This window comes from Amblyomma mixtum, chromosome 1, assembly GCF_055824585.1.
Source record: "Amblyomma mixtum isolate Tamu chromosome 1, ASM5582458v1, whole genome shotgun sequence".
In the NCBI taxonomy this organism is placed as follows: Eukaryota; Metazoa; Arthropoda; class Arachnida; order Ixodida; family Ixodidae; genus Amblyomma; species Amblyomma mixtum.
Window position 1 is genome coordinate 2,696,037 of NC_143012.1, and position 13,236 is coordinate 2,709,272.

The following is a 13,236-nucleotide window of genomic DNA, read 5'->3' on the forward strand; positions in this document are numbered from 1 at the left end:
ACGAAAGAAATGCAGAACGAGGACTCGAGCGCCCGGCCGCGTTTCGATGGTGGCGAAACTCAAAGGCGCCCGTACGCTGTGCGATGTCAGTGTAGTGCGTGGGTGGTGGTGAAAACATTTATTACGAATGAACAGGAGGTATGTTTGGATCAGCCCGTAAGGGACCGATCCTTACAAACACTAGGTGGAGGTCCCTAGTATGGGACCCCAGTGGCGGTTGCCGCCGCCCGGGCGCGCCCGACTAAGGCTTGTTGGGCCTGTAAGTCGTGGCAGCCGAGCAGGGTCGCCTCCCAATCCTCCCGGGTTGGGTTGATCCGCAAGTGATTGAAATTATTCCGGAGTAAAAAAAAAAAAGAAAAGTCGGTTTTTGAGGACAGGAAATGACGCAGTAACTGTCTCACGTATCTCGGTGGACACCCAGACCGCGTCGGAAGGGAAGGGGTAAAGGAGGAAGTGGAACAAGAAAGGAAGGAAGAGGTGCCGTAGTGGAGGGCTCCCGGATAATTTTGACCACCTGGGGATCTTTAACGTTCACTGACACCGCACAGCAGACGGGCACTTTTTGCATTCCGCCTCCATCGAAACGCGGCCGCCGAGGTCGGGTTCGAACCCGGGTTCGGGATTCCATCACTACGGCACCTCTTTCTTCTTTCCCTCCCACCTTCCTCCAATACCTCAAAGCGCGGTCCGGTTGTACACCGAGATGTGAGACAGTTACTGCGCCATTTCCTTCCCTCGAAAACCCATTTTCATTTCATTCCTTCTCGCATTGCTCGGGGTCTCACGAACCCCTCCGGTAGCTGTGTTTGAAACAGCTGCCTGCCGAAGCAGTGGGGCATCGCTACTACGCCAGAGGGGTTATCTCACCGCGACCTAACAATGCCAGACATTTTGTGTAGTCGGAATTGGAATAGAATCACAATTGGAATAGATCGGGTAGTGAAAGACGCATGCTATCGCGTTACCTCTGCACCAGTGCAATCGATTTCTTTTTGCAGGTGGCCGTCTATTCTGTCCGAGCCATTTTTGAATTAATCAATCAACCTTACCCCCTGCCACGGTTGCCAGGTAGATGCTTCACACAGGCAAACCGGGTCTGGCGACGTCACCTCCTGCCAGATAATGGGATTTCTCTGCTCTCGTTACTCCACTAATGACGTCACGTCCCGCCAGCCAATCAGCGCATTTTATGACAGACGACGTTTGCGCCAACGACCCGCTGCGACAACAGAGGCCCGACCGTGGCGATGCTGAACTTCGACACGACTTCGAGCCTCACTTCAATTTCGGATTACAACGTATGGATTAATAAATTCCCTCACAGGTGCTCATGCAGTGAATACCAGCCGTCGATAAGAGACGGAAGGCTGTGCTGTCGGCAGACCGCCACTGTGCAGCCCAGGATCGGCTGCATCTGTCACCACCGGCTGCGAGATGGTGGACCGACGCCACCTGCAGTTTTACAACCCCAGTTACCTGCAACAGGCATCCGCCCCGTCACGACAGCTAAAGTACTGCTGCAGGAAGCTAGAAGTGTGGCACCTCGATGCAAGCGGCATATCTCCTCAAACAACGATGCATGCTGCGATTATGACGGGCACCGAATGTTAGTGCCAGTCCGCATTCCCTCTCCTGCGTCGCCGGCTCACCCGCCTCAGTTATTGTGGCTGCGGTTCGCTGCTTGCAGTAATTTTAGGAAGTCTGGCTTGACTAACTAAAACAACGCATACCGCAACCTACTTACCTCTTCATTGATACCCCTCGGCGCATGGGCGGTTAAGCAGTCGTCGCTTACGGGACAGGCACAGCTTCCGACCTCAAGCAGCGCCTCTTACTAACGAGACCCTCCATCAGAGGCACCCTGTTTCGGCAGCAATCCCGCGTTAAATACTCCGAGCAAACAGGCGAGACCGCTGGAAGCGCCGCACATCATTAATCCATCATCATCATCATCATCATCATCATCAGCCTGACTACACCCACTGCAGGGCAAAGGCCTCTCCCATGTCTCTCCAATTAACCCTGTCCTTTGTCAGTTGCCGCCACTGTATCCCTGCAAACTTCTTAATCTCATCCGCCCACCTTACTTTCTGCCGTCCCCTGCTACGTTTGCTTTCTCTTGGAATCCACTCCGTTACCCTTAAGGACCAGCGGTTATCTTGCCTTCGCATTACATGCCCTGCCCAAGCCCACTTCTTCCTCTTGATTTCAACTAGGATGTCATTAACCCGCGTTTGTTCCCTCACCCACTCCGCCTTCTTCCGATCTCTTAACGTTACACCTATCATTTTCATTTCCATAGCTCGCTGCGTTGTTCTTAACTTAAGCTGAACCCTCTTTGTTAGCCTCCACGTTTCTGCCCCATAGGTGAGTACCGGTAGGATACAGCTGTTGTATACTTTTCTCTTCAGGGATATTGGTAAGCTACCATTCATGATCTGAGAGAACCTACAATATGCGCTCCACCCCATTCGTATTCTTCTAGTTATTTCCCTCTCATGATCCGGATCTGCGGTCACAACCTGCCCTAAGTAGACATATTCTCTTACTACTTCCAGCACCTCGCTACCAATTGCGAATTGCTGTTCCCTTGCTAGGTTGTTGAACATTACTTTGGTTTTCTGCATGTTAATTCTTAGCCCCACCGTTCTGCTCTGCCTGTCTAACTGACTGATCATGCTTTGCAGTTCTTGTCCTGAGTGGCTTAGCAAGGCAATGTCATCAGCGAATCGCAAATTACTCAGGTATTCTCCATGAACTCTTATCCCCAACTGTTCCCATTCCAGTCCCCGGAATACCTCCTGTAAGCAGGCAGTGAAGAGCATTGGCGAGATCGTGTCTCCCTGCCTGACCCCTTTCCGTATTGGAATTTTTTTATTGCTGACTTTATGGAGAACTATATTAGCTGTGCAGTCGTTATAAATATCTTCCAATATTTTCACATAACACTCTTCTACACCCTGATTCCGCAATGCCTGCATGACAGCTGAGGTTTCCACCGAGTCAAATGCTTTCTCGTAATCAATGAAGGCTATATATAAGGGTTGGTTATATTCTGCGCATTTCTCTATCACCCGATTGATAGTGTGAATGTGGTCTATTGTCGAGTATCCTTTACGAAAGCCTGCCTGATCATTTGGTTGACTAAAGTCCAAGGTTGTCCTGACTCTATTAGCGATTACCTTAGTAAATACCTTGTAGGCAACGGACAATAAGCTGATTGGTCTGTAATTCTTCAAGTCCTTCACATCTCCTTTCTTATGAATTAAGATAATGTTAGCATTCTTCCAAGCTTCTGGTACTCTCGAGGTCACAAGGCATTGCGAATAGAGGGTGGCTAGTTTTTGTAGCACAATCTCTCCTCCGTCCTTCAACAAATCTGCTGTTACCTGATCCTCACCAGCTGCTTTCCCTCTTTGCATTGCTCCTAAGGCTTTCTTTACTTCCTCCTTCGTTACTGGCAGGATGTCCCATTGCTGTGCTTGACTGCCTCCCTCAGTAACTTGATGATTACATTCGCTACTGTATAGATTTGTGTAGAACTCTTCGGCTAATTCAACTATCTTATCCATATTGCTGATGACATTGCCCTGTTTGTCTTTTAGCGCATACATCTGGTTTTTACTTATGCCCAGTTTTCTCCTCACTGATTTTAGGCTACCGCCGTTCCTTAGAGCATGCTCAATTTTCTCCATGTTAAACTTTCTTATGTCGGCTACCTTGCGCTTATTTATTAACTTCGATAGTTCTGCTAGTTCTATCCTGTCTGTGGAGTTAGACGTCCTCATGCTTTGGCGTTTCTTAATCAGATCTTTGGTCTCCTGAGATAGCTTGCTGGTATCCTGTCGAACCATCCTACCACCTACTTCTGCGGCGCATTAATCCATTCGCCGTAATTGTCGTTGGGAAATTTGTAGCAAATCACTGTCTTGTTTTCCGCTGAGTGATTCGCACGTCACACAACACAGCACGAGCCAAGGGCCTCAGTGTGCGAGCTAAGACTACAAGTTGAACCCACGATGCTGCTCGCCGCAAGCAGGCCGCTGTGACAGGCTGTTCCGAGAAGCGCCGCCATCTCCCGGTACCGTGCCAGGCTGCTGCGAGCATGCACACGAACCCACATCTATTTCTCGGAACTGTGCCGACTTAATCGGTAACAAGACATGCCGAGTAGGTCCGCTACCTTGTCACAGTCTGCTCCACGCTAGCTGCCAGCCTGTGACGTCATCGAGCACAAGGTTGGCCGTAAAAAGAGCTCCCCTTGAGCAGCTCGAGTCGCGAGCGCGAGGGGCAGTCTTTGGAGTTACTTCGTGAAGAAAGTACAGTTCTCAACTGTGCTGTTTGGCAGACAATCTTGGCATCGAGAATAACTTGATACATTGATATATCTCTGAGCCCCAAAAAATCGCCTGAGTTGGCCTTGAAGGCGGAGATTAAGTGCCTCCTTGAGTTCTTAATCCGAGCAAGTTAAGACTTGAAATATTACCATGAAGGCCTCGCCTTCCAGGGAACGAGCCATGGTCTCGCCCGACGAGCGACAGTCAGCATAAAAGATACCGGTTCATTCCGGACCAGAACCAGCGCTTCCAAAGGAGGGGCACAGCATGGAACACAGCGGCGAAGCAGGGGGGCTCTCGACAGCGCAAGGATACAAGAAAAGCGGGCGCTAACACTTGAGCGCGGCACAGAAAACAACACTGAGACGCGAATGGGACGGAGCAGCAGCGATAAGCGCTCGAAACAGTGTACTACATGAATGCTGGCTGCCTGAGTAGCAGCCACGAACGCTAAACAGCTATTCCATCTTCGTCCTCGCGTGGTGCCGCCCCGCAGTCCGCGTTCATCCTGATGGCGGCCGTCCAATGCGCGACCGGGCATTCCCCCCTGAGGCGCTGCTTCCGCTGCCCTTGCGGCGATCACACGGAACAGGGACCTTCAAGTCACTTCAAAGTGCCTTGCCACCACAACATACAACTGCTTTCCTTCCAACAATGAAAAATAAGCGATCAGAACGAGTTTCTGGTTACCTCACCGTCTTTTTCCACCTCTCCATCCCTATTCCCACCTTCAAATTAAAAAGAATAAATTGGCTCGGGGAGGGCATGTATTGCGAAGGCACTGATGTTCATTAAGGGTAACGGACTGTATTCCAAGAGAAGGCAAAGGTAGCAGAAGGCGGCAGAAAGTTACGTGGGTGGACGGTGGCCGCAGCTGGCACAGAACAGGGTCAGTTGGAGAGACATGGGAGAGGCATTTGCCCTATAGTGGGCGCAGTAGGTCTGGTGATGACTGATACCCGCCTTACATCCGGGCAAACGTCCGTGCAGGGGCCCGCTCCGTGAGCGCTTGCAGCCACCAGCGGGCCATCGACTACGTCCTGGAGAGCATCACGGACGTGCAGTGCCCGTCGCTGGCCTTCGCCTGCTCCTCGTACGCGATGTTCGAGAGGGGCCGCTGCGCCGACTGCGGCCCCGACGGGTCGCTCTGCGCCCGCATGGGGATGCACGCCGACGGGTGGAGGCGCTTCAGGAATGACACCCGCTCGGTGCGCATGTTCCTCGGAACCAACGAGGGCCCGCCCTTCTGCGGTGAGCGGAGTTTAAATACTGAAAAATCCGAGCTTCCCCTTCTCAACCATTCCTCATACCAGCCCTCACACAACCATTTAGTCTCTCTCCACCTTTCTGGCTCTCCCATTACTGTCGTCACGCAGTGCAAAGTTCTTGGCTTTCCTTTGCATGCGGCCAAGAACGCGCAAGCCCTCCACTACGCTGTCACCACCTGCCACTCGGTAACTCACCTCCTGCGGCGCGTGGTCACGCGGCGTTCACGTCTCCACGAGGCTCATGCGTGCGAGTTGCCCACGCGCTGGCCCTCAACAAGGTCTTGTACTTTGCACCCTACATTTCCTTCAATCAGACTCAACACTCTCGAGACTGCCCTTGTGGGCCTCTACAAGGCAGCTCTCAACCTCCCTATCACTACCTCTACCGCTAAGATCTTTGCCACAGGCCTCTTTAATTCTCTCCGTTCTCTTCTCTCTCTCCATCGTGACTCGCAGCTTGCCCGCCTTTCCCTAACCCGTCAGGGACAGTGGTTACTGACTCAAGCGGGTATCTTGCCCATTCCCATCGCCCCGTTTACCTCTCCTATTCCAACCCCGGCTACCAATCTTCGTATCCTCCCCCTACCGTCCAACATGTTCCCCGTCCTGCACGCCGGCCGTCGTCATGAGGCCGCGCAGCACCATTCCCCTCTCTTTGATACCCAGGGTGTAGCTTACACGGATGCCTCTTTCGTGGCTCCTCGAGGTTCCTGCAGCTACGCCCTGTACCATCCCCACCTCCCTGCTCCTGAAACCCACACCAGCGGGCCGTATCTACGCCCTCCGGATGCATTGTCCCTCGAGGTCCTCGCCATTGCCCTCCAGCCATTCGCCCTCCTTCCCTCTCTTCAAGAGTAAACAGTCTATTCAGACTCGCAAGCCGCTATACACCACATGCAGAGACGCACCCTAACCCCTCCTCTCCAACAGGAGGTCGAACGAGCGGTCTCCACACTGCAGCCTTCCATCGTTTTCCTCCGCTGGGTCCATGGGCATTCAGGGATTGGCGGCAATGAGCTGGCCCATCAGCTCGCCCGCGACACACTTTTCCGGGCACCGTTGATACCCTGGCCCAAGCCCTCGAAGGACGGTGGGAGACTCACCCTTCGCCGCACCATAAAAGAGGTCTACCTCGAGCTCCGCCTCGACAAACGCCTTTAACTTCCCCCTCATCCATCACTCACGGTGCCGGAGGCTTGCTTTCTTCGGCCCATCCAGGTGAATGCAGTCATCACCCCGTCCCGCCTCTTTCTCTATCGCTATCTATCAGACCCTTCCTGTCCTATGCGGACCTAGCCCATCGCCTCTCCTATTGCCCGGCTGCTCAGCAGTCGGGTTCCTACCCCCCACCTTCTTTATCCATCACCACCTGGATCGACTGGCTTGGCGCTGAAGGGGAATAAGAACAGCGACTTCTGGTCGCCCAGGCGGTCGACATGCTCGGCCTCCAAATTATGGTGAATAAATCTCTTGTACTACTACTACTAAACGGAGCAATTACGAGAAATTATTGTTCACCTGTATTAATAGGTTACAGTCTTCTAAAGACAAATACGTTACAATGCATTCAAGACGGAGTTCTTACACGCTAGAAAACAGCAAACAATTACTTTTATATAGCGCCCTTCGCGGCTGCTTGCCCAAGCGTATTAATTATCATCATCGCCAGCCTGATTACGCCCAATGCAGGGCAAAGCCCTCTCCCATATCTCTACAATTAAGCTGCGGCCACGCTATCCCCGCAAGCTTCCTTACCTCATCCGCTTAACTTTCTGCTCTCCCTGCTGCTCTTGCCTTCTTTCGGAATCCAGCCGCTACCTCTGATGACCATCGGTTATCTTGCCTTCGAATTACGTGCCCTGCTCGAGCCCATTTCTTCCTCTTGATTTCGACTAGGATGTCATTAAACCGCGTTTGTTCCCTCACCCACACCGCCCGCTTCCGATCTCTTAATGCTACAGCTATCATTTTCCTTTCCATAGCTCGCTGCGCTGCCCTTAAGCTGAACCCTTTTCATTATTTTGCCCCATAGGTGAGTACCGGTAAGATACAGCTGGTATATATATTTCTCTTGAAGTATACCGGTAACCTCCAATTCATTATCTGAAAGAACCTGCCAAATGCGATCCACCCTATATTCTTATTCTAGTTATTTCAGTCTCGTGATCCGGATTTGTGGCTACTACCTGCCCTGAGTAGACAACGTATTCCCTTACCACTTCCAACCCCTCGCGACCAATTGTAAACCGCCGTTCCCTTCTGAGACCGTTGAACGACACTTCAGTTTTCTGCATATTAACTTTTAAACCCAGCGTTCTGCTACGCCCGTCTAAGTCACTGATCATGCTTTGAAATTCATCTCCTGATTGAGGTTGCCTTGACTGAGTTTGCAAGGCAATGCGGCCAGCGAATCACAAAATACTGAGGTATTGCCCATTAACTGTTATGCCGAACTGTTCCCAACCAGGGCTGTCCGGAGCCATAGATATTCTTAGAACCTCCGATTCTTAGGAGCCAGAGGTGCTAAGAATCTCTGGCTGCAGAAGCACCCCTGGCTCCAGGCAGGCCCCCACTGGAAACTGAACTAGCGGGTATTAATTGGGATGTCACAGGCGCCCTTGGCGAGGTTAGGCGGACAGAGGAGGTGCTGCAGTGCTAAAGGGCGGGCATGTACTATGCCACCGTGATTTAGCGGACAGAAAAGAACTAGCTCTGGGGTTCCTTATCAATCCGAGTTTAGCTGGCAACATAGAGCGATTATAAGTAACTGTTGTATCTAGGCTTAATAACAGGTACAAACTGAAGGCGGTACAGGACTACTTGCATGCAGCCACGATGACCAGATCGTCGAAAGCTTCTGCGAAGACATTGAATCGGCAATGAGCAAAGGAAAAAATGGCTGAGGCTTAACTTGGTTAAGCCTGGAGAATGCGAAGCTCATCGTGTCGCGTAATTTGGAGGCGCACAACAACAGCGACGGCGCGAGGTGGGCCCCCGTTTTCCACTGTCGTGACGTCATCAAGCCACGTGGTGTGACGTCATGTATCACGTGATTTGGAGGCACACAATCACAGCGACGGCGCGAGGTGGGCCCCCGTTTCTCCACTGTCGTGACGTCATCGTGTCACGTGGTGTGACGCCAAGTATCACGTGATTTGGAGGCGCACAACCACAGCGACGGCGCGAGGTGGGCCCCCGTTTCTCCACTGCCGTGACGTCATCGTGTCACGTGGTGTGGCGTCATCGTGTCACGTGATTTGGAGGCGCACAACCACAGCGACGGCGCGAGGTGGGCCCCCGTTTCTCCACTGTCGTGACGTCATCGTGTCACGTGGTGTGACGTCATGTATCACGTGATTTGGAGGCGCACAACCACAGCGACGGCGCAAGGTGGGCCCCCGTTTCTCCACTGTCGTGACGTCATCGTGTCACGTGGTGTGTCGTCATGTATCACGTGATTTGGAGGCGCACAACCACAGCGACGGCGCGAGGTGGGCCCCCGTTTCTCTACTGTCGTGACGTCATCGTGTCACGTGGTGTGACGTCATGTATCACTTGATTTGGAGGCGCATAACCACGGTGAAGGGCTGAAGTGGTAGCTAAAGTAGTATGCTTCGCATAAAACACAGTACACTGTACTGATGGGCGAATACAAAGTCACAGTAGGCAAGAAAGAGGCTGGATGCCAGGCAGTAGGCGACTATGGCATAGGCTCTAGGAATAGCGGGGGCGGGGGGCCGCCAGTGCAACGAGCTTCTGGATCGTTAGTTATCGAGACTGGTTACTAAGCCGGCCAATTACGCTGTCTACCTTGGCCACCGAGGCTGGGCACACCGCACGGCAGCCGTGCACTCCCGAAACGATACAATGTACTTGCCTGGGTGCGCAAGCTTTTTTAGCTGTGCAAATTCTGCGCAGCCAATATTGCATGGTTCTTGTTTGTCCTTGCAGCGCCGAGTTCAAGCAGAGTTTATCTATAGTATCCAAGTGAAGTTTTTTTCCTTTCTTCTGTGCAGCATTCCACTTCTTGGTAAGCGTGGAGATGCTCTGGAATCCCAGTGCGACAGCCGCAAGCGGCGATCTATTTCTGAGGCTGGAAGGAACAGAGGACAGCTGCGAGATGAAGGTCAACAAAGAGTGCGTGACCTTAGTGTTCTCTCTATAGTCACTGCAGGGTGACTTGTTTACTTGTGATGTGTGCAGGTGTCTGCATAACAGGATTCATCTGGTGCCTAAAGGTGAAGATATGAACTGTGCAGGAACTTAATTGCCGCGGCTGCATTATACAGAGCAGCGACTGCCTCCCGGATTGTGTCCGACACTGGAACTGGCTTTACATATCCAAGAATTTGCGAGGTAGTTGCTTTAGTTTGGTTTTGTACATGAAATGAATGGCAAACACATTCGGTGGTTTTCCAGAGACGGAATTCCCAATTGCTTTCAGGCGTATGGTAATTGGTCGGCGCCCCATGTTATCGCTTTTTGGAGAGCGATATTGGCCAGAGTAGGAATTTAAACCAATCCTGAAAATCGGTCGAGTGAAAGCAGGTTTGCGAATTTGGCCCCTACGCCTCTACCGGCAGGCAACAAGCAACGCAGAAGTCTGGGTCAGCGTGTCCTCCTTCGACTGTTCCTTTTAGGGTGATGACGTGTACGGTGAATTGGTCATCTCTTTCTTTTTCAGCACTGTCACCCTCTACCCAAAGGCCACGTACACCTTCGTGGCTAAGACTCCAACGTACATCGGTGACGTCAAAATGTCATCCGTCACGTACCAGGGCGACAAGCTGTTCAACATTTTCGCACCCAAAATGCTCTTGTGGAGAGTCGGGATCATGCCCATGAGCAGGCCGACGAATAGGAAGTACGTGGTTAAGGCCTTACTTGACCATAATACCGCTTACTAGCGTGTCTGTTTTGTTACTAAGCCTCTGAGACTACAAAAGCCTGCCTTGCATCTCGGAGGCCATCACACTGCAGAATAGTTTACAGTACGACTTCATCCCCAGTGATGCCCCAAGCCTACCTTCCGAGAATGCCATTCTAGACATGCTAGAACAACTGTAGTTGGAACTGGTTTACTTTACGCGAAAATAGCATCGCACTAAACATGGAGCAAAAGGAAGACGCTAAAAGTAAAATAAAACGCGTGTGCTTCATTGAAATTCAGTTGAGTAGAAGCCCTTCGAGAACCTGCTGCAAAGCGATGCATTCAACAAATTGCAGAAGAAAAGCTGTGTAGCACCACGGCAAACGATTTTAAGCTGCTATAAACAGAGGTGAACTCGGCAGCTTTAGAGCGCTGCTCTTACGAGCCCCGTCGCCGTCGGCGTAACCGAGCGCGAGGGGAGCCCCCGCTCTCCTTGAGACCGGCCATGTCGAGCGAACGACAGTACCGCCACTCGCTCACAGACGGCGCCGGAGTGGTGCGCGCCGTTCTGACCTCCATCGAGTTCAGAAGGGGTATGCGCTTAGATGACAGTCTGTTCGTGCTTACCCAATGCACAGAAATAGCTAAGGCGGAAAACAGACCCCTGTATTTAGCCTTCCTGGACATAAGCAGTGCGCGCACCACAACGTGAACAGGGAAGTCGTGTGGAACATATTAAAAGATGAAGATATCCGTCATGGAGTAATTGATTTCCTACAGAAAATACACCGAGTTAATAAAGTTGAAATTGCAAGGGAAGTGATGAAAAGCACTACAGTTATCGAGGTACGCAAAGGGATTAAGGCAGGGTTATCCCCTAGGGATCCCCGCTGTTGTCCATGTTTTATATGATAAATAGGGAAAGAAGGCTACAAGAAAGCAATGTAGGTTATTATAATTTGTCGTACAGATAGACGGAAAGGTCGTTGAGCAAAGGCTCCCCGGTTCAGTGTATGTTGACGATATTGTACTCTTAGCAGATAGTCAGGGAGATTAGCGAACTCTGGCTAATTCAGAAGAGCAATTGTTGTGGAGAAAAAGGACACGCTCTATTTATTTATTTATTTATTTATTTATTTATTTATTTATTTAAGTTTTAGCGCAGATTTCAGTTTTAGCGCAATTAGGTCAGGGGTGATGATTTTCAACGATACGACTGATCAGGTGCTTACAATACAAGGCGATGGAATACCCAGAGCGGTCGAATACAAATATCTAGAGGTGGATAGTCTGTCGGGGCAAAAGGGAGAAAGGGCGAGTGATCGAAAGCTGCTCAGGAACTTGGGCAGCATACCCCGCCTCTAAGTGTGCTAGAGGGCAGGCCCTTCTTCCTTTCTATTCCCACATGGGCGTATTCGTGTTTAGAGTGCAGAGGAGGATGCTTCCGTCAATAACGGCTATAATGCCCACTATGTTCGCATAGCAAGGAAGGTTGTTGTTGTTGTTTATGGGGTTTAACGTCCCAAAGCGACTAAGGCTATGAGAGACGCCGTAGTGGAGGGCTCCGGAAATTTCGACCACCTGGGGTTCTTTAACGTGCACTGACATCGCACAGTACACGGGCCTCTAGAATTTCTCCTCCAAAGAAATTCTAGCCGCCGCGGCCGGGATTGAACCAGAGTCTTTCGGGTCAGCAGCCGACCACCATAACCGCTGAGCCACCGCGGCGGCATAGCAAGGAAGGAGCGAATGTAATGAGTACGGAAGAAACCGCAGAAACAAGACCAAATGGACTCAAATTGTGTAAAAATGACGGAAAAGATCCCGCTGAAACAGGCAGTGTGTGTGTGTGAGCCGTCCCTTTCTTGTTAAGTTCATACGCAGTGTTTTCCGTCATATTTGTTTACGCGTTGCCAACTAGCCGAACTGCAGACCGTTATTAAGTTTTATTGCCACAAAGTCGTACAGTACGTGTCGCGTTTTGTTCGCGCATATGCGAAGGCCAGATAACCGTTGGTCCGTAAGGGTAACGAAGTGGATTCCAGCAGAAGCAAATGTAGCAGGGGACGGCAGAAAGTTAGGTGGGCGGATGAGATTAAGAAGTTTGCGGGGATACGGTGGCCGCAACTGGCAAAGGACAGGGTTAATTGCAGAGACATGGGAGAGGCCTTTGCCCTGCAGTGGGCGTAATGAGGCTGATGATGATGATGAAGATAAACCCTTGCCTGAGGTGTAAAGATTATCGACAAGTATTGAAAACAGAAAAATGAAGTAAAGAAACGTTTTCTTCCTTTATTTCCGTAGGGAAAAAGCCGAGAGGACGAAGTTTTTTTGCTCCCCAGCACTGGGAGGACTTTCTTCCGGAAAGCTGACGCCTTTGTCGCCATGCTGATGTGTGCGTTAAGCGTAAAATAAAGAGGGGACGTTCATGCAATGTGACACACATTTCAGTGTGAGCAGTGTTTGTAACCACGATGTGAAATAAACTGACGAGCACGAATAGCACTTTACTGATGCTGAAAAAAGTGTTCAATAAAGGAACAGTCAAAGAATATGACGAAAGAATGTGAGCACGGGATTTCAGTTATTAATTAACGTTACCTATCGACAATGCGATCGATGACAATTGTTCAAGTGACCGCGGTTTGCATTCTATGCGGACGACGATCACGACAACTCGAGGCGGAGGGGGCTTTTGCAACGTGCGAGGTAGTTGTCGAAATGCCTCCTCTCTGGCCTATTGGAAAACGGTTCCGCTGCC

General features: G+C 51.0%; 1 protein-coding gene across 5 annotated transcripts in view; it reads left to right on the forward strand.

Annotated features, from left to right (window-relative positions):
* LOC149365254 (pancreatic triacylglycerol lipase-like) overlaps positions 1 to 13,039 on the forward strand; it is a 38,512-nt gene extending 25,473 nt beyond the window's left edge. The window contains exons 8-11 of one of the 5 annotated variants that reach the window (XM_089541305.1): positions 5,328 to 5,588; positions 9,622 to 9,742; positions 10,290 to 10,469; positions 12,780 to 13,038. In XM_089541305.1, the coding sequence (XP_089397431.1) occupies positions 5,328 to 5,588; positions 9,622 to 9,742; positions 10,290 to 10,469; positions 12,780 to 12,867 (650 nt within the window). In that variant the 3' untranslated portion in view covers positions 12,868 to 13,038. The other 4 variants (XM_089541309.1, XM_089541312.1, XM_089541316.1 and 1 more) reach the window with 4 other exon arrangements.
* The last annotated feature ends 197 nt before the right edge of the window (positions 13,040 to 13,236 follow it).